Genomic DNA, 22,127 nt, shown 5'->3' on the forward strand with positions numbered 1-22,127 from the left:
TGAGCCTCTGTCTTTTGGAAACCACGTTGGGAAGGTAGTGCTTAGGTGATCTACGTAGAGCAACTGGATATCCTTAACAGGACCAGTAAGCAGGAATAATTCTGAATAAAACGGCAAGAGAAAGACACAGAGAGAGAAAGAGCGAGAGAGGGGGAAGACGCGGTGAAGCCATGTGGTGGTGCATAGTAATTGTACATGTATAGCTATCCCCTGGCCTCACATTACAATCAAAGGGTCTGTATAAGTTATATCAAATGGAAAAATCAATACAATTTCTGCCATACCAAAAGGACCTACCAGAAAACTGATAGACATTTTCTTTGAATTGCATAATACAATTTGAATCCATGAGTAAACTTTACTACTCAGCTTTGAAAATCTGCTCTACAATATCCATATGGATGGTGGCCATACCAATTCTCTCTGGTGGAAGAACAAAGTGACAAAGTTCCACACAGGACAAGCAACATAGTTGGCGCTCATTTATTTCAGGAGTAACCATTTTATCTCAAATGTGCAATAAGCTAATCTACACACTAGGGCTAGCAAAGAAGGTGCAAAATAAACTCTGAATCTCGCAAAGACCTATCTGTGAAAGATAAAGAGCTTATCTGAAAATCTTACCTGCCCAATGACTTTCAATTTGATGTATTCGCCATCTTTCTTGTCTCCCAAATCCTCAGTTGAAGGTTTGGCTTCTTGCTAGAAAGCAAAAAGAATATCATATGGGTAGAGTTTCGTTCGAGACACATTTTACACCCAGCCAGCAAATAGTTTCCTGTAATTTAAATTCCACATTTTCAGTTGGAGTTCCTCTTCTGATATGGCCCGCAACTGACGGTGGATTGTGGATCGGAGCATGCACTGAAAACTGGCTGCACTGCAGCAGAGACAAAGCATAATACAAGGCCTGTATAAAGTTTCACAGGTGTCTTCAAACCATCCAACTCAAATCTAAACACCAATTTTAATACTTCCACATACGGTTTAAATTATCCTTATTAAGTATTGAACCTACCTGTGGAGAAAAGCTGGAAAAGCAATGCCATCAACAATAACCTGTGAAGTGGACAAAAGGCTTATACAAAGTACAGAAATATCAAAATGAACGTAACAAAAATGTCTGATGACTTTCTTTTGCAAGTAAAGCATCAACTACCACGTCAGTGTTATACATTCAGCCACATAAAAAGACAACATTCTGTGATGTTAGTGATGGACACAATACAGACTAAGCAAACGTTCCACGCAACAGCAGGTACATGATTAGACTAAATACCATTGGCTGAAGTGAACTGATGCATTAGGCTATGCTGTACGCAATTGTGGGCAGAGCTAAAACATGAGTGGCTGGTAAAGATGGATGAAGAGGGATCACCCAAACCCCCTATCCATGCATGTATATAGAGATTTTTAACTATTTATAATTTTGATCAAATAATGATGGCTAACACAAAGCTGTCTCCTCATCAAACGCACAGAAAACATGGGCAAAAGTATTTAACGTAGAAGGACATCAGTGTGGGAGTCTAGCCTGTGAGAAGTTAGCCTGGCATATTATGTCCACTAGTTCTAGTGGGCACCTTGCACCAGTGTAATCAACCCTTATTGATGGTGGTTGTAAAGTCAACCTTATAGAAAGCTATCCTGGTGGTAGCATGAACCAGCAGTCATCAGGCTAATTCTTCAGTAGGCGAGTTAAGCAAGTTGTTTTACCAATTATAATCCCTTGAATACCAAATGAAAGGACACCATACAAGGTATATATCAAATATATATGTATTTAATCTAAACACAACCCCTCTGCACTCTTTATGAGGTCAGAGGTAAAAATACAATACAAGTCACACAATTAATATACGATAAGTTGCACAGTATACGTTATGCCCTAGGGGCCTCACAAACCATATACTAAAATAGTGGTATAAGAACCATGAGAGAATTAGAAAGCAGGCCTGGGGACTGTGGAATCGCTGGGGCTACTCTACACAACCAAAGGTTAGGAAGGAGGAGGCCCACGGTAGACGCATGCAGTGTCTAAACACAAACGCGGGTTACCATTGACTTTCTATGGTGATCGTAAGAGTTACAAATATGCAATTTAAGGACACTTCCGGATGGACTAGGGCGGAACCCTTTTAAACTAGGACACTTCGAAAGTCAAGACCCACGCGAGCACCAGAGTACTTGTGTTAACTCACCCAGTAAAACCGGGTGCATAGGTGTCTTTTCGTGTCAGGTTTCGTCGTCGTTTTTTATGGAGAGCTGCAAAGAAGTGCTGCAGGAGATCAGAGGAAAAGTGTCCGGGTGGATCGAAGATCTGAAGAACCTGAAAGCAGAAGGGACAGAGTCTGGGTCACTAGCCAGTGACCAGGAAGGAACCAGGCAATGTCGGGTGATTTCAGGTGAAGAAGTCGAACTTGTCTCTTCAGCCACGAGGTCCAGGAGGCATAGACGATGACCAGGCGCTGGATTCGCGCTGTCCCACGATGGATCTAGTTGACTGCGATTTCGGTCTCCGGATTGGACCCAACAAGCCTAGGCAACCGCAACCCACGCAGGATGTCGAGATTGGCTCTGTTGCAGACCAGCAAGGTCTGTGGCGCTTTTCCTTTTTTTCAGGAAAGCTGGAGCAAGCCTGGAGCAACCAGGAAAGCAAGTTTGTTGTAAAGAAAAGTCTTCAGAAGGCTCACTAGCCCACGGACAAGGAACCGGGAAGACGAGTCGAGCTCAAATGCAAAAGCAGGGCCCACGGAACACTTGCGGAGTGTGGGGGCCTGGGCTTCGATGCATATGGTGCTCGGGGCTGGGGCTTCAAGCACTCCAAAGCACAACTTCGAGATACCTCTTAGGAGTGCAGCTTGCAAAATGCAGGATGTCCAGGAGTTCCGGTCCCACGTCTCTCGTGTCCGCCACGTGTCTCAGCTTTGCTGTGGGTGTGGGTCGGGTTCAGAGATGTCTTGAAGTCCATGTCCTGTGTCGCAGATTCTTCGGGATCCGGCGGGAGCCTCGAAAATGCAGACCGGCAAAGTTGCTGTTGGTGCCTGTTTGAACAGGGTGGTCACTCCTTGACCACAAGGGAGATGTCTTCTGTCTTCCAGTCGAAATGGAATGTCTAAGGTACAGGATTCTGTATCAAAGTTTCGTCCATGGTAATCTAAAGTCCTAGGGACACAGCTCCTATACTTATACTAAGGATGTGGGCTGGACTACCTGGCTAGGTCCCTCCTATGGGTGGACATGGGAAGGGGGTGGTTACACCCCTTTCCCTTTGTCCAGTTTCGCACCAGCGCTGGGGTTGAGTGCCCCAGCAACTGGTTTGAACCGGGCTATGCATGGAGCACCTTGTGTGCCCCAGGCAGTGTCTGGAAAGCATTCACTGAATGCAGCTCACCCTGCCCCAATACACTATAAGCCTGTCTGGGAAGGTGCTGGCACCTCCCTGGACAGGAAACCTATTGTCCAGGCCTCCCCTGCCGGAGTTTTGTCCAGCAGCAGGAGGTAATACACGTGTCTGATACAATGCCTCAGCGACACTGGAATCCAAGGCGCCACCTTAGAATGGATCACCTCGTTCCTCAACGGCAGAACCCAGAGAGTCCGCCTCCCCCCGTTCCGGTCCGTGGCTACCGAAGTCATCTGCGGCGTCCCATAGGGTTCTTCGATCAGCCCCACCCTCTTCAACATCTAATCTGAGCCCCCTAGTGGCCATCGCACGCAAACACAACCTCAACATCATCTCCTACGCCGACGACACACAGCTGATCTTCTCCCTCACCAATGACCCCGCTACCGCCAGAGCCAGCCTCCAGGAAGGAATGAAGGACGTCACGGAATGGATGAAGCTCAGTCGTCTGAAGCTGAACTCAGACAAGACGGAAACCCTTATCCTCGGACCATCCCCCTCTGGACGACTCCTGGTGGCCACCTGCCCTGGGCACCGCCCCCAAACCCACAAACCACGCACGCAACCTGGGCTTCATCCTGGACTCCTCCCTCATGATGACCAAGCAAGTCAACGCCGTCTCATCGTCCTGTTTCAACACCCTGCGCATGCTCCGAAAAATCTTCCGATGGATCCCCACCCCAACCAGAAAAACGATCACCCAGGCCCTCGTCACCAGCCGCCTAGACTACGGAAACCCCCTCTATGCCGGAACCACCGCCAAGCTCCAGAAAAGACTACAGCGCATTCAGAACTCCTCGGCAAGACTCATCTTGGACATCCCCCGCCTCAGCCACATCTCTGCCCACCTGGACTGGCTCCCAGTCAGCAAGAGAATCACATTCAGACTCCTCACCCACGCACAAAAGGCTCTCCACGACACGGGCCCAACGTACCTCAACAACCGCCTTGCATTCTACGCGCCAACCCGCCAGCTTTGCTCTGCCAGCCTCGCCCTTGCCACCGTCCCACTCATCCGCAAAGCCACCGCCGGAGGAAGATCCTTCTCCTACCTGGCAGCTAAGACATGGAACTCCCTCCCCACCCACCTCCGACTGACACAGCACCATCTCGCCTTCAGGAAGCAACTCAAGACTTGGCTGTTCGAGCAAGCGCCTTGAGACCCTAATGGGTGAGTAGCGCGCTCTACAAATTCTCTGATTGGTTGATTGATTGATTGTCTGTGGCAGCAGCATCCATTTTGTGATGCCGAGGCTCGGTTTAACTTAACCGGGTAAACCAGTAACTACATGTCTTCTCCCTCTAGAAGGGTGGAATGCTACCCCCGCCGTCAGGACTGGCGGGGGGAGGGAGGGGTAGTATTCCAAAGTGTTTGACACCTTACACAACATGTTTTGATAAAGCCAAACCAAAGTTAGCATTTACCGTGAGGATTATAATGCACTTAAGAGTATGTGGTATGGCTGTATCATAGAACAGCTGTAAAGAGATGGTTCCAAAAGCTGCAGAGGGGCTCAGCTCATGGTAGGGCACCCTCACATAAAACCAAGCACTCTGCCTCCAGGATTGTCAAGGCCTACTATAGGAGTGGCTTATAGGTGTATATGTATCTATATATGGATATAGATATAGGTATACTATATCAAAGTAAGGGGTGATTACACCACCTTACCCAGGCTGTGTGAACAGACCTATGGTGTCAGTTTGGAAGGCAAACCAGGGGTGGCACAATACATGCTCATGCTGCAGCCCCTGGTAGGCCTATGGTGCACCTATGCCAAGGGTGACCCAGTAACCAATCTGGTATGCACCTAAAGTACACAGAGTCCATTTTATAGAGAAAGCAGATAGACTGGTGCCCTGAATAGCAGGGTCCCAGGCCAACTAAGTCGAAAACCAGGAAAAAAGTGGGGGTAACCATTTAGTCAGATTCCACCTTCCTACATAGCCCATTAAAAGAAAATACAAAACCTTTCAAAATGCTCCCTGGAAATCCAAAAGAGGATAAATCGATAACTTTCTTGCGCTTAAAGGTTCAACAGATCAGGGTAGCAAAGAATATCCATTCCTAATGCCCCTTTCTGCTTCAAATGGACAGTGAACATCTGGTCCTCCTTCATGGTCCATGTTCAAAATCTAGGACAACAGGAAGATATTAAAACTATAGCTCAAGATGCCAAATAACAGACTGAAACTGGCCCAAAAAGTTGCATCCTCTGATAAAAACAGCTGTAATTCCAAGACTTTGCATCAAAAGAAAATGAAAGACTTGTAGCAGGTCCATTACAAAGCAGTCACGCCCACTTGATCCTCGACCCGAGTTGAAGACATCCTATACAAAGAGCTACAATTGAACCTCACCAGGGTTACGCACAGAATAGATGAATATTTAAAAAAAAATGCACAGTAAACAATAGAATAGCTTCACTAGTATCTGCAGGTCAAATTTAAAATCTACTGTGCAGAGTGCAACCTAAGAACATCGAGTAAGAAGAGAACCACCCGTGTCCCAATACAAGAAAGAATGTTCACTGCCCAGGTACAATGTTGTGCAATAATTCATTTTCTTCCGCCCAGACACAGTTAACTAATCTCGTCTTCAAAGTTTGAAACAATATTTATATTCCCAGTTCAAAAACTTGCCATTCTGGAAAATGTAGCCTTGCTATGAAGCAGCCAGGTAATACCCCATGTTTAAAGGAAAAAAAACGTGTTTAAAACGCCACATGCCCCAATCAGCAAGTTTCCCTATTTTGCTTGTATAAAAGAAGATACGAATATGGGAGCTGTAGCTTAAGTAAAGTACCGTAACAGTATGCATGGGCCAATGCAAGCCCTTTTCCCACGCAAGCCAACATCATATATTAAAAGAACATTTAACAAGCATTTACAATGCAACGGTCTCGCCTTTGCAAAAGGTAGAGCTTTTGGCATTGTAAATGTCAAACTTTTTATTTTGGCAATAGCTTAATCTCTCGCAAATGCGAGACCTATTGCATTGCATTTTGCTGCATGTGCAAGAAAAGTGTGGGGGTGCAAGACAAGATAAAACAGGATGCATGCATATTCCTCTAACAAGAAAAGCAATAGTGCTGGGGTTTGACTTCACTAAGAGTGAGCGGGTAGAGGAAGAGGTGTGGGTATCCTCCACGGGAGTGGGGTGGGGTAATTGTGCAGTTATCCGTTTCGGGACTCTCTGGCATATATGCCATTCTAAAGGAGGCCCAGATGCTTAAATGTGACCACTGTGCGCTCTCCTAGAGACGTAGATACGCAAACAGTTGTATTCTTTGGTTGTCTGTGAAACATGCACTTTGACCAGAATATATGACCGTAAAATTGATCCTCAGTTCAGAAATGTTTCAGTGTCCTGACGGGTAGGTAAAGTGTACGAGAGAGTAGTAGAGAGTGAGTAATAGAGAGTATTAGAGTGAGTAGTAATGAGTTGTGGCAGAGTTAGTATTAGATAGTGACTAGTATAGTGATTTGAGAGTCGTAGAGAGTGAGTAGTAGAGAATGAGTAGTAGAGATTAGAGTAGTAGAGCGAGTAGATAGAGTGATTAGTAGAGTGTAAGTAGAGAGTAGTAGAAAGTAAGTAGTAGAGAGTGAGTAGTAGAGTAATAGTGAGTAGCAGAGTGAGTAAAGAGTGCGTAGTAGAGGAGTAGAGAGTGTAGTAGAGTGAGTACTAGAGAGTAATAGTGATTAATAGAGTGAGTAGTATAGAGTTGTACTGAGTACTAGAGTGAGCAGTAGTGAGTAGTAGAGTAATTAGTAGAGAGTAGTAGAGAGTGAGTAGTAGAGTGAGTAGGGAGTATTAGAGTTGTAGAGTAAGTAGTAGAGTGAGTAGTGAGAGTAGTAGGAAGTGAGTAAAGAGTGCGTAGTAGAGGAGTAGAGAGTGTAGTAGAGTGAGTACTAGAGAGTAATAGTGATTAATAGAGTGAGTAGTATAGAGTTGTATGGAGTACTAGAGTGAGCAGTAGTGAGTAGTAGAGTGATTAGTAGAGAGTGAGTAGTAGAGAGTGAGTAGTAGAGTGAGTAGGGAGTATTAGAGAGTTGTAGAGTAAGTAGAAGAGTGAGTAGTGAGAGTAGTAGGAAGTGAGTAGCAAAGAGTGAGTAGTAAAGAGTGAGTAGCAAAGAGTGAGTAGCAAAGAGTGAGTAATAGTGTGAGTAGAGTGTGAGTAGTAGAGCGTTGTAGAGTACTAGAGCGAGTAGTAGTGAGTATAGTGAGTAGTAGAGAGTGAGTAGAGAGTAGTAGAGTGAGTTTAATGCTTCGTGTTTAAGTATTTGAGGCACTAAATTAGTGCAGTGTTAAATACTTTGAGGGTATGCATGTTTCATAAGGACTGGTGTATTTGGGGGTTGGTGTGAAGTTCTAATGAATAAGCTAAAATAAAAACGTGAGCACTCACCATTTACGGGCGCTCGGACACCATGTACTCCACTTAGCTAGATGTCTTAAGTCATTTTCAACCAAAGTTGAATTCATTCATCCACCCCTCCTCATCCTTCCAACTATTCGTTCATTGATCCACGCAACCAAGTCTGAAATCTCCGTCCATTAATGAATGGACAAAGGTCTTGCTAGCGAAGACAGAAAGTTGTTTATTCAACACTTATCCGCTCCTTCGCCGAGTTATTACACGTCATATTTAAGAACTTAAGCATGCCACCGTCCCCCTGTGTCCTACTCTGTCTCCAGGTTGGCTGCTCCTCCGTCCCTCGGATGACTGCTCCTCCGTCCCTCGGATGACTCGATGCCCAGGACAGCACACCGCCCGCCGGAGGAGAGTCTGACAGCCCGGCCCAGCCCAACGCTAGTCGCCCCCGGCCACAGATCACACGTGCATCAGGGCAAACTTGTGATTCGTAGATACTGCGTTAGCAGTTAGGGCGAGGCGTTCATTAGCAAAGATGACCCTCTCTTCCGTTCTCCTGCCCCGGCCCCGGCCTGCGGGGCTGGTGGTGTAACAGAAAGCGTGTCCTTGCAACTGTGAGCAGGCACAACAGCAGCATTGTGCAGCCCTCGCCACCCTTCTCCAGCTCCAGGCTTTTTCTGTTTGTATCTTTTATGTATCTCATGTAATGCTAAGTCCTTATGTATCGCAACTGGTTCTTATGTAAAGCGCTCTGACACCTTTGGGTAATGTTTGCGCAATATAAAATCGCAATAAATAAAATTAAATAAACTTTCATTTAAAAATAGAGGTTCCGAAGGCATGGAACGTCCCTCCACAACGTTGTCACGCAAGCTTTCACTGCGCAGAAAGGCATTTAAAAAACACAATTGTTTCCATGGGAAGCAAGCACTGGCGTTGCCAATAGGTTTTGCATTTGGAAAGTTGGAGCTATTGGTTTTGTAAATGACATTTTATATTTATATATTGTTTTTGACAATGCCAATAACGATATATAAATATAAACTGTCATTTACAAAACCAATAGCTCCAACTTTCCAAATGCGAAACCTATTGGCAACGGCAGTGCTTGTTTTGCTTAAGGCCTTTTTGGATTCCCACAGAAATCTATGTGCCGATCGCAGCGTGTTCTCCGCATGCAATGCCTCTTGCAAGGTGTCATCAGGGTTAATGTTTCTATTGTGCATTTTTTTTCAGAAAGGGATTCCACTCGGGGCAGGCGGGGTAGGCGAGCCGTGCAGCGGCTTTCTTATTCAGCCTTCCACTACACTCACGTTGTCTGCATGCCTGGCTGAGGTGCATTGGAGGCGCCTAGGAGCCTCCCACTACTCTCAAGGTGTCTGCATGCCTGGCTGAGGTGCATTGGAGATGCCGAGGAGCCTTCCACTACACTCACGATGTCTGCATGCCTGGCTGAGGGGCATTGGATGTGCCTAGTAGCCTTCCACTATAGTCTTGGTGTCTGCATGCACAGAGTTAGGTTGTGACACTTCACTGTGTTGAAAACACGCATGCACCATGTCCCAGCTGAGGTTCATTGCAGGTCAGTGACGCTTCTAGTACATAACGCTCTTTCCTGTTGGGAGCGAGGCGCATTGACTCTGCTTCTCAGAGCTGATGTACAGTGGCCCGCTCCCTGCACGCAGAGGATGCGCACTGCATGGCGTTATTGAGATGCGTGGGGCCTTCCATTGCACTAGGGGACGGCTAATATTTGAGGGCGGGGTTGTGGTGCACTAGATGTTGACTAGTGGACTTCCATGACGGAAGTGCATTGAAGCCGCCCCTTACACTGTGAAATGCCTCTGCCTATCAAGAATGAATGAATGAGAACGTTTGCTAAGTACAGTGCTGCTCCGGAGCCTGGTGAGGTGTGTTTTCTCTGGGAGTCTGACGTTCGACCAGGTGAGTCGTGCCTCTCCTCCAGCAATAATTACCACGTCATACACTGAAGAAAAAACAAAAGCAAAGCAGATTAAAAGGTTCAGCCCTGGGCCGTGGTTCCCCAGCCCGCGGCCGTACGAGCCGCCCTATAATCCCATTCTTTTTCCATCGCTCTCGCTTAAAGGCGGAAATCCATTTAGGGGATTTTTTAGGGAGGCATTCGGAATCTCACATTTTCACAGCATTGTGAGATGTAAAGAGGAGATTTGAGTGACAAGAGCCGGATATGACACTTGTAGGATTGATCTGCGTGCTGCCACTTAATTAGTTCGAGCTTTCCATGCAGTGAGTGAATCTAGCTCCACTCTGAGTCGTGTCTCTTTGGGATCACGTGTTGGTTAGCGCTCAGCCAAAGCACTTCTTTTCAAAGCTCGAGTGATCAGCTTTTGCGTGTTAATGATTTGAGGCTTCGATGTAATGTTAGCAAGTCAAAGGGAAATCCCTGGGGTGCACTAGTTAACTTCACATACCAATGTAAATATGCATTTACAAATATACGGAGGAGAACCTATAGTCCACTGTGTTCTGGGGAATATATAATAATTTCCACAAAGAAATAAAATCGTTCACAATCTAATTTTATTAAAAACCATATATCTTAATTAAAATACAAGACAATTAAAATTTCAAAGAAATATTCTTTGAGAAATAAGAAACACTAGAAACCAATATATCTCAAACACAATTAAAAAATACACAAACTTTTTTACGGCAAAGAAAGACATGTGTATAGCATTGCAGCAATTCATGAACAATAAACACAAAGCAAGAAATACAAAATGAAGAACCCCTAGTGTAGCTGTGGCTTCTGGTTGTCTCTGCCACAATTATATAAGTAGATCCACAGGCCTATCTCGTTTTAGCTTATGTAAACATCAGTGACAGTAATGCATGTACATCCAGTGTTTACTGAGCCCTGGTTGGATTCTCTATATCTGAAACAATGCGTCGACGCGTTTCGGTGCTGTACATTTGATTCTGTGGCACCTTCTTCAGGACTTCTTTGGTTGGGGTATCTCGTTTCAAAGAATAGTTAATTGCACCTTCTCCCCACTGTCTGTGGAAGAGGATCCAGAATGGGGTCTGCGTAGCGTTGCACTTGGATTCTGCAATCTTTTGTAACTACGTCCTCTCTCCTTGAAAAGGAGCTCCTTGTATTGGGATGTCTTTTTTCGTATTTTCGATCCTTTGGGTAATTTTAGGTGATGTATCTTATATCACTCTAAAACTTTCCTTGAACAGGCATAGGGTAATTCGATTCCTCCCCCAGAACTGGATATGTTCTTGGTCTCACCGGAGCCGCGTCTCTGCCTCGTTCACACACTCGATGTAATGTTACCTTTTTTCTGTAGCACGTCACGGCACACTCAGTCCATCTGTGAGCTCTGCAAAGAAAAGATGTTTCCATTTCCTAATTGAATACTGTTGAATTTCCTGGTGTCAGATGGACGGATGGCTCACAACCTACAGATCCCCACATGTTTGTTTCAACAGAGAGTGACCCGTCCAGACTTTATGCAAGAACCTGGAAGGGGCAGTGTGTGGGACGAGTGAGGCCCCAATGAAGCAGGCGGATTAGGGAGATGCGCGCAGGGAAGCCGGATGGGGGCGGGAGAGCCTGGTGGGGGGGCGGGAATGAGAGCGAGGGGAGGAGAAGTGTGGCGGATTATCGAGATGTCTGTAGCAAGTCACGGCACACTCAGTCCATCTGTGAGCTCTGCAAAGAAAAGAGGTTTCTATTTCCTAATTGAATACTGTTGAATTTCCTGGTGTCAAATGGACGGATGGCTCACAACCTTCAGATACCCACACGTTTGTTTCAACAGTGAGTGACCCGTCCAGTCTTTATGTAAGAACCTGGAAGGGGCAGTGTGTGGGACGAGTGAGGCCTCAATGAAGCAGGCGGATTAGTGAGATGCGCGGAGGAGGCCGAGGGAAGCCGGATGGGGGCGGGAGAGCCTGGTGGGGAGGTGGGAATGCGAGGGAGGGGAGGAGAAGTGTGGCAGGCGGATTAGGGAGATGCTCGTGCGGTCACGTGACCTGCTTTTGTGGTCACGTGACTCACATGCACTGTGAAAAAACTGCAGTGGTTTGACCAGTCGATGGAGCACTTGAATTTTCGCCTGTTACATTCGCAAGCGAATGATAATAGGCGAAACCTAAAAACCTTACTGGACCAAGCACGGGTTGCTATGAGAGTTGTAATAACATGTGGAAAACTCCCTGTTGTGCCATCGACGTGTTTGCTTTCGTGTGCAGTGCTGGAGTGATGAGAAAGGCCTTCGCTGCATGTGAGGCTTCTGCAGGACTGAATGTGCATTTAAAGGTCTGGCTGGAGCGGAGAATCCAGGGGAGTGGTGGGTGGTAGGGGGGGGCCGGCCTACGGCTGCCACTAGAGAACAGCCCACCAACCCGGACCGGAAGCACAGCAGTATGTCTAACAGAAGGCCTCATGCTGCATCTTATCTCTGTGCGGGACTTTCAGTGTGCAAGGTTTTCTTCCGGAGATGCACGCCTGACGCTTTGATATTGTTGGCTCTTGCTTCACACGCCGTAATATGATACACATATCATTTTTCCAAGGGGGTTTGTCACGCAAAGTCTCTGTGTGGGACTCGGAGTGTGCGAGGTTTTCTTTCGGAGATACACCTGTGACGCTTTGATATTGTTGGCTTTTGTTTTGTGGTAATGCGCAGAGGATCACACAGTAGTCAGTTGGAGAAATTCAGGGTACGTCCCGTAGGTGGATGCTATATAGGCAAAAACGTACCCACAAGACTACAACACCCTTATTTGCCAACTTCATTGTGTGAACGTCCGGATGATGAAAGGCTGAGCCACTCAGGTAGTAAGCAGAAATGTAACTTGTTGATTCGCACAGATCTCTTCGTTAAGTGTGGGCCCCGCTGAGATTAGCACCCACAAGGAACAAAAGCACTTTTCTTTCTATGTGCCAGCGAGACATCTGCGCTCTTCATCACAACTACGGGCCCTGGTCCCACTCTTCTGGCTGCAAAGGATGGGAGGCAGTTACCTTGCCTCGAAAGCCACAGTAGCTTGGAATGGACTGCCGTTTGATCGTCGGAACATACTAGATCCCATTCTGTTTAAAAAGAAGCTGAAAACATTTTTATTTGCATAAATTGGTCTCGTGGCTCCTCATGGTTCGCATCGGGACACTCGGAGTAGCAGCACACGCGACAGCGGGAGGGGGAGCGGGTTAACGGGCACACGGACAGCGGGAGGGAGGGCGGGAACGGGCACACGGACAGCGGGAGGGAGGGCGGGAACGGGCACACGGACAGCGGGAGGGAGGACGGGAACGGGCACACGCTGGTTCAAGGCGGCACGGCGGAGCTTCTCAAGTAAACTACAGCCCGGCCACCATCTTCGGACAAATCTGTGGACACCAGGCGAAACCTAAAAACTCACGAATTCAGTTATCATTTTTACAAACTCATTAGCTACTCAAACTATACGCCTGTGGTTAAAACAGTGCTGGTAAGGCCAACCAATGTACAGAAACAGGTAACAAAGTTGGCGCTCAATACTTCAGTGCTATCCGTAACATAGTTGGAACACGCAATCTACAGTTGAAAAATGTTTTCTATTAGAACCTTTTTTAAGTAAGCATTGGCAACACTTAATGACTATGCCAATGCTGTTCCGTATCAGGTTAAAAAGAAAAGCGCACAATATATATGCATGTGGCTTAGGGCAATGGCTGCTGCAGTGTGATGACAAACACACGGAAGCATCATGCTGGCCCTTGCATGCACTATAACACACTGGCCATTTTGTCTTTTTAAAACGTTTGATGCTGTAGAGGTCACGTTTGAACACTAGACAGCATAGCAAGAGCTGTTGTGTGCTGCTCTAGTGCCCTGGGTATGAGCAGGAGACTCTCCTGCTCAAGGGGTGGGACTGCTCTGCCAAAGAGACTATCTAGGCAGTGACAAGGAAGGGAGGGAGAAAATAAGGGTTGCTTTGTAAAGAAGTTATGAAAAAATGCATTCACTGAAGGTCCATTCGCCAAGTCCCAATAGATTCCTTTCACTCAATTCTACATGTCCCAAAACATCCCAATCATGTTTTGATAAAAATTGAGAAAGTGGTTTCCAAGTAAGCCGCCGAGGTCAGAGTTTTGTAGCTATTAATCACAATCCATGAATGGAAACTGTGAGAAAAAATGTCTTTGTCTGTGATCAAAGAGTGAAATTTGGCAGCTTTATTTATTACCTGTTTAAATGAAGTGAACTGCAAGTTTTTATCCCGTAGATTGGTGGTGCATGTTAACTCCAATGCACTAAACAGGAATTTATTTGCCTCCGAGTTTTTTTGTGTTTGCAGTTCCTGCCATAAAAATGTATTAAGATTATTATTATTGCGGGCATTTTCCTTTATTCGATACCACACTTTGATGCATGTGTACAGTCTTCCAAGTATTTCATTTATTAATCCGAATTCTAACCGCATTTGCGCTGATGATGCTGACCTAGGGAGTTGGAAGACCTTTTTATAAATTTTAGTTATTAGTTTGTTTAAAAATTCGGAGTCCTTACCATGCATTGCAACACTTGCATAAGCTAAGGTGGGTAACACTTTACTTGCAATCACTGTTAAGAGCTGTTTTAACGATGGACCTTCCAATTTGTTAGACAATGTGCAGAATGCAAAACGATGGATTTAGGCCCAGATCTTTGTACTGGGGTGAATGTAAGACATTATTCTGCATTCTGTCCATCAACTGTGTTTTTTGCAATTTTCACCCCAAGTGGGCTGGGTATGCTCAGACGTGAGTCCCAGGCTCTCCACATCACTGGAGTCAAGCTATCTAGGCTGAAGTAGGCTGATAGCCAGAAACCGGTCCTTGGATGCTTCATTCCGGTCTAGGAAAGACATGGCTTGGTAGTTCGGGCTGGACTGTTCCCATGAGGCATAGGGTCAAGGCTGATTTGCATATAGCCAGTGTCTGACCTAGGGTGGTGTGGAGTGCAAAAAAACAATGGATTTAGGCCCAGATCTTTGTACTGGGGTGAATGTAAGACATTGTTCTGCATTCTGTCCATCAACTGTGTTTTTTGCAATTTTCACCCCAAGTGGGCTGGGTATGCTCAGACGTGAGTCCCAGGCTCTCCACATCATTGGAGTCAAGCTATCCAGGCTGAAAAAGGCTGATAGCCAGAAACCGGTCATTGGATGCTTGATTCCGGTCTAGGAAAGACATGGCTTGGTAGTTCGGGCTGGACTGTTCCCATGAGGCACAGGGTCAAGGCTGATTTGATATAGCCAGTGTCTGACCTAGGGTGGTGTGGAGTGCAAAAAAACGATGGATTTAGGCTCAGATCTTTGTACTGTGGTGAATGTAAGACATTGTTCTGCATTCTGTCCATCAAATTTGTTTTTTGCAATTTTCACCCCAAGTGGGCTGGGTATGCTCAGACGCGAGTCCCAGGCTCTCCAAATCACTGGAGTCAAGCTATCCAGGCTGAAGAAGGCCGATAGCCAGAAACCGGTCCTTGGATGCTTGATTCCGGTCTAGGAAAGACATGGCTTGGTAGTTCGGGCTGGACTGTTCCCATGAGGCATAGGGTCAAGGCTGATTTGCATATAGCCAGTGTCTGACCTAGGGTGGTGTGGAGTGCAAAAAAACAATGGATTTAGGCCCAGATCTTTGTACTGGGGTGAATGTAAGACATTGTTCTGCATTCTGTCCATCAACTGAGTTTTTTGCAATTTTCACCCCAAGTGGGCTGGGTATGCTCAGACGTGAGTCCCAGGCTCTCCACATCACTGGAGTCAAGCTATCCAGGCTGAAGAAGGCTGATAGCCAGAAACCGGTCTTTGGATGCTTGATTCCGGTCTAGGAAAGACATGGCTTGGTAGTTCGGGCTGGACTGTTCCCATGAGGCACAGGGTCAAGGCTGATTTGCATATAGCCAGTGTCTGACCTAGGGTGGTGTGGAGTGCAAAAAAACAATGGATTTAGGCCCAGATCTTTGTACTGGGTTGAATGTAAGACATTGTTCTGCATTCTGTCCATCAACTGTGTTTTTTGCAATGTTATAATGTCACCCTTATTCCACATGTCTCCTATCTTCGTGATACCTATGGAGGTTCCATTGCCTAAATCCCTTGGTGTTAGCCAGGGAGCCGAGGCGGTGCGTTTCCCACAGCGGGGTGGCCAACGTGAGTACTCCCTCCCAGCCCAGGGCTGTTTGCGCTGTATGCCAAATTTTGATTGTGTGTGCTGTGGGGCCTGTAAGTGTGCAACGCTTTTTATTAGTGTATAAGGCCTTCATCAGGCGATCCACAGGGAGCATCTGCCTGTCAAGTCTGTATGCTGGAGAGTGAAGCCATTGATTTACAATCATCAGTTGTGCTGCCCAATAGTACAGTTTGACACTCGGAAAGGCTATGCCTCCATCGTACCAGCTTCGAACTAATTTAGTTTGCGATATCCGAGTCGGCTTCCCATCACACAACAATGAGGATATTTCTGCTTCAATACTTTTAAAATAAGAGAGTGGGGCCGGGTAAGGGGTATTTTGGAGTGCATAAAGGAACCTGGGGAATGCAAGCATTTTGAAGAGTGCCGCCCTTCCCAGGAGCGTCAACGGGAGGGATCTCCAGTGCGAGACATCTGACCTGAGACGTTGCAGGAGTTTTGCAAGGTTTTCTTCCATGAATACCGATTCCTGCGGTGTTACATAAATACCTAGGTACTTGAACCCTCTAGATGCCGTCTGTAACGGGCAGTCAGGAGGCAGCTCTTTCATCTGACCACATAGTATATATATATATCAGTGAATTTGCCCAATTTATGGTATATCCGGACACTTCACCATATAATGAAAGAATACGCATCAATGCCACTATCGAATCTGTGGGGGACGACAGATGTATCAGCACGCCGTCAGCGTAGAGGGATATGCGGTCTTCCCACTCCGCCTCCCATGTGATCCCACGGATCAACCGCTCCACACGCACCCTTGTAGCCAGAGGTTCTAAGATGAGTGCGAAGAGAAGCGGGGATAAGGGGCATCCCTGTCGCGTCCCCCGCCCCAGTGTGAATTCCGTCGAGATGTGGCCGTTGGCCACCACTTGGGCCACTGGCTTAGTGTACAACAGTCTGATCCATGCGCAGAATTTGGGGCCAAACCCCATTTTTTTTTAGTACAGCGAGAAAAAAAAAGGGCCATTCTACAAGATCAAACGCCATTGTGGCGTCTAATGAGAGGATAACTGCATCTTCTTTCAGCAGCGGGATGCGGTGGAGAACCCCATTTAGGCACCGAAGGTTGAGGGAAGTGTTACGCCTGGGCATAAGCCGGACTGGTCCGAGTGGACCAGAGTCGTGAGATGGGGTTGCAGCCGGAGTGCCAATAACTTTGCTAAAACCTTTGCATCTGCGTTCATTAATGACAATCGGACGATAGGACGACGTCAGGTCTGGGGGTTTCCCTGGTTTATGGATTGCTACTATAGGGGCCAACCTTTGGTCTCTGGACATTATTCCTTGCGTCAAACAATCGTTATACATCGGGAGCATATGTGGGGTAACCTTTTGGGCGAGTTTTTTATGGAGTTCCACTGGTAAGCCATTTGGCCCCAGCGCATTCCCGGTATGGAGTGCCGCCAGCACAGTCCCAACCTCCTCTATTGTTAAATCTTCCTCCAGTGAATGCGAGTCTTCTGGCGACAGTGTGACCAGTGGTATACCCTCGAGGAAGTTTTTACAGTCTTCCTCAGTTATTGCTTCCCGTGGAGAATATATTGTCTCATAATATGTTGCCAATTCTTCTACTATTTTAGGGGGTTCCGTAGTGGTGGATCCGTCCTCTGTCACCTTCGCTATCCATCCGTCAGCCTTTTTAGGTCGAAGCCTGCATTGCAGGGCATGGCCCTGCTGCAGGCAAAGACCTATTGTGAACAGGGGGATTTCAGTATTGCGTTAAACCACGCCCCCTTTTTCCATTGGCAGGCCTCGCGAAATGGAGGCCTGCCATTGGAGCTTCCGTGTGTTTTGTTGATTTGTCCACTTTCGATCCCGCCTCCCGAGGACTGGGTTACCTGCTTTACGGCACCCGGACAAAATTTCCTTTTATATTGTCATGGCAACCGTCAAGCAGGCCACTGTGTCCGGAGGAGCCCCGCTAGGATTGGCCCAGTGCCGCCTACGTCACCGGAGGCAAGGGGGCGTCGTCAGGCAAATAGGAAGCTTGTTCCGTCAGTGCCCGGGCCAAATTGTGATCCCAATCCGACCCGGTCTATAATGGAGGACAAGTCATTCATGGAAAGAGCCCTTCGACTGTCCCTCTCAACCACTGCCTTACAAGACGAGCCTGGGGCCGTCTTCACCCCACAAGGTAACCAGCAGCACAGAGGAACGAGACAGCGCGTATAACATTGCAACAACCCAGATATGCACCCTCTTAGTCTCACAGCTGGACTCTGCGCAAGCCTTCAGCTCCATACGTGCACCCGGCGCCTGTGAATAACATGCACACACCAGCCAGATGACACTCAAAGGCACGCGTTACTTACCCTTAAGAACACCGAGGATCACACCAGAACACCGAGGATCACACCAGGGGAATGTCACTGTGTGCTAAATGCATAATGTATGGTGGGCAGCCACTAACAGACATTGCTGATTACAAGCACTGAATTTGACAGACCAATGCCACCCCTGCCGGATAACTGGCGCGAGCCTTCTCACAGCCCGGTCACTACGGAAACACTTACCGCTCTCTTAGTCTTAGTGGTCCAAAACTGGACTGTGAAAAAGCTCAGCAGGCGGCCTAAGCACTTGCACGCAGGTGTCACCCTGCTGTTACAGTGTGAGCCCAGTGCTCTAGGGGGCGGGCGGAGTAGTGTGCAGGAAACAACAACGTCTGGTGTCATTAAAGCCGGGTGGCTTTCCGTGCCTGCCTGCGCAGCAGAAACTGGTTCCACTCTGACCGCTAGAGCGAAGTTTTAAGTGCCTGCGTTCATCCAATAATACATCAATCATATGGACGTAACATCTGTGTTGTGCCAATCGTTGACTCCCTGACAAGTCAAGGAAAAATCGCAAAGTGCCTGGTTGTGGAGCCTACCACTACAGGAAGAAGTAAAAGAGTCGCGAGGAAATACTTTACCGAGGCACCTCAACCAATGAACATGTGGGAAATGCTACGTCAGCCAATCGGACCTTGTAAATACACCGCTGCCCAATGATCCTTTGAACTACTAACCAATCCCGCAGTTCGCGTACACTCTCCAATCGAAAACGTCCGCATTCCTATAGCGTTTGCTTTTGCTTTGCAGTTGGAGACACGTGAAACCCCGATCTGTGGTCCTTGTGTTGTTTTAGGAAACGTTCTTTAATATATGCCTTGGTGCGAGATCAGTTGTGTGGACAACAGCAAACGTTGCGATCCAGATAAGGGGTTGCTGGGCTCCAACCCTTACTAGACTCATGGACGAGCAGAAGCAGTTCGCCTTCGGAGAAGCGGGTGATAGCCGCACCAGCCAACCAGGGGCGTAGGAGACACAAAAATTCTGGGGGGGGCGGGGACAACCTTGTTTATCTTGCTGTAAAGGGGTGTTCTCAGTACTACAAATACAGTAAGTAGCTCTTTCCTTCAGCTTGGCGCTCCCGGTCTGGTGAGGAGGGCTGAGTGCTGACTTCAAGTCTCGTCTTTGCATTGCATCGCAGCAGTAACTCAGATGTGGCAAAAGACGTGTCATTCTTATGAGGACTGGTAATGAAAAAAGCATGGGTGCACTTCGTACCAGTGTATTTTTAGGACGTCTTTCTTTATTTGTTTATTTCTTTTAAGAGCTTCTAGTATTTAATTTAACTAGACTTAGGAAAGACGATGTGTATTTCTAAAAGCAGAAATAGTGTAAGAGGGTACAGGGCGGCACAAATATGTTTAAATTAAAACTCAGATGTGTCTCCCCGAAGATAGGTAATACTATCACTTAGTTCTCTCACTTCAATTTTAGCGCTCCTGGGGCCTTAATACAGGCCTTAATACACCGCTGTCCATGTACAAAGACAACACTGATAATGAATAGAGTGGAATAATAAGCACCCATAAAAAACGAAGTAATACAGTGCAAAAGCAGTAAATAAATAAAAAACGGGCAAACCTCTGCTTAGATCTTCACAATAGGCAATTACATAGTTTTTAATTCCATCCATGAAGAATAGACATTTGAAAGTGCATACAATAAGACCTGATGCGGGATTAAAAGTCTTAAGGACGGTCCGGAGGGCTAATTAACAATGCACTCTTACAACATGCAGTAATAGCACCCACCTAACCTACGGCGCTAAAACTGTTTAAGCCCCGCTGCAGCACTGACTCATTTTACTTAATGTAAATATTTAGGACCATTTTGCTTGAGTTGTATATAACACGTAGGCGTAAACAGTAACACTCCCTTCACAACAAACCCTTTCTGAATGGTTCAATAGACTTAAAATAAATATATCGAGTGTGAAAATATTGACCATATTGCATTACAAAAATGTAGCTTAACCGCATCGCTGCTGCGGTGATTTTTCCCCTACGCAGCTTTTTTTCAAAAGCTGCGTTAGATGACGAGCTCAGCTCGTCATCCGCACACGCCCCCCGTGGCTGATGACGAGCTCAGCTCGTCATCAGCATCGAAGGGGTTAAATTCACCCAGTCATGTCTAAACTAGTTTTGCTTAACAAAACAGGGGGTTTGATAGCAATGGGCTTTAACTAAAAAGTGAGTGTAGGTGGTTCCATGGATAATATGGTGCATAGCTAAATACATAAGGTCCCAAATGCTAGTCCGTTTCATTGCAAATGCTGGTCTTTTTTCTCTATCCAGGCTAACATTTTCCCAGTTTTATCCCCCAATTCATAAATTCTATGTAGTGTATCTGTGTGTCTGGCCCTGGCCATATCTTCGGCATATGCACTGTATTCTTGGGTTGCCAGCCGCAGTGTGGGTGCTGTGGTGTCGGTGGGGTCTATCGCATGGGACATTTCGGCTCTTTGCACAGCAGAACCTAGTGAGTCAAGGTGTTCTCTTTGTTCTCTTTTATGTCTTGTGATTGCAGAGATAGCTTGTCCCCTTATTACCGTTTTGTGCGCTTCCCATAGGATGGAAGGTGATGATACAGAAGCTAGATTTTCCTCAAAATAATGATCGGTGGAAGTTAGTAGTGTTTTTGCTATTGCATGATTCTGTAAATATCCTGAGTATATCGGGTAGATCCTTTGTCGCCTAGTGAGGTGTAGGTAATCCGGATCGGGGAGTGATCCGATATCCCTCGCGGTAGATGTTCTATGGCAGTTACTTTCTCTGGGGGTAGAGCTAGTGTCAATATATAGTCTATGGGGGATAAACTGTTGTGTGCACCAGAGTGGAATGTATACTGACGCTCTTCCGGGTGTTTAAGCCTCCAGACGTCTGTCAATCCCATAGTGTTAGACCTGTCTGCATCTGGGGATACTCCAACCAACATTATTTATTTTTGTCCCCCTTAGCCTCCCAGTGGTTCTATTTTTATTTTTATATGTCCACCAGGATTTTTCAGTGCTGTCAAGGGGGCTAGGTGTTCCTTGACTATGACGCCATTTTTCCCTCATACCCTGTGAGGCCTAGTTTAGCTCCTGGAAAATCTAGGGACACTCATAAACCTAAAATGGTGTCCACCAACTGCCATAACGGACATTCCTGGAGAACAGGCCCATAGGCTAAAATGAGGAAGGTTCCAGAAACATCTAGTGGCTTCTAGAGGTCTCAGGCCATCCTATAAAAGGCCAGTGACCAGCAGCCATTTTGTGCAGTCTCAGGAGTGACCAGTGAGGAGAGAGGCGACATGTGGAGGAGGATTGCGCACCAGTGGTGACCAGATCGACCTGTGGGCCGGCTGTCGCGTTATTGCGAAGTGCCCCCTTTCAGGCTGACCAAACCCCACTGTCACGTCATCCATAAAGCGTGACCAGAGACTTTGTGACCAGATTGTAAAGAACCGGGTTGTGTTGTGAGAAGACCCTCGTTAATTGCAGCCAAGCGACTCTTGTGTACGACCTGCACATCTGCCCAGTAGGCTGTGGGCGGACCAAGTGGACGTCGGACTTGAGTTGTGCTTACTGGCCGAGAATTAACGACAATCCCATTCATACACTCGAGGCCAGCTCTCATGCGGTGGAAATAGGCAGCGAAATCGGCTGTGGCGCCTACCCGTGCGAAGCGCCGTCAGCCAAGCCTGTCCCACACGCGTGTGAAGTGCCCAGCTGACCCGTGTGTGAACGGGAGGAAGCGTCGTTGGAGGTGAGGCGGAGTCCGGAGCCAGGAGGAAGGACCCGGCGCGTCAGAAGAGGTGTG

At 46.9% G+C, this 22,127-nt stretch overlaps 1 protein-coding gene across 1 annotated transcript in view; it reads right to left on the reverse strand.

Annotated features, from left to right (window-relative positions):
- Positions 1-22,127, reverse strand: part of SUMO1 (small ubiquitin like modifier 1) — a 108,962-nt gene that overhangs the window by 60,092 nt on the left and 26,743 nt on the right. Inside the window, exon 2 of the mRNA XM_086955261.1 lies at positions 625-702. Coding sequence (XP_086811387.1) covers positions 625-702 — 78 coding nt within the window. The remainder of the gene's footprint in view (positions 1-624; positions 703-22,127) is intronic.

Source organism: Lissotriton vulgaris, chromosome 2_1 (assembly GCF_964263255.1).
Source record: "Lissotriton vulgaris chromosome 2_1, aLisVul1.2, whole genome shotgun sequence".
Taxonomy (NCBI): domain Eukaryota; kingdom Metazoa; phylum Chordata; class Amphibia; order Caudata; family Salamandridae; genus Lissotriton; species Lissotriton vulgaris.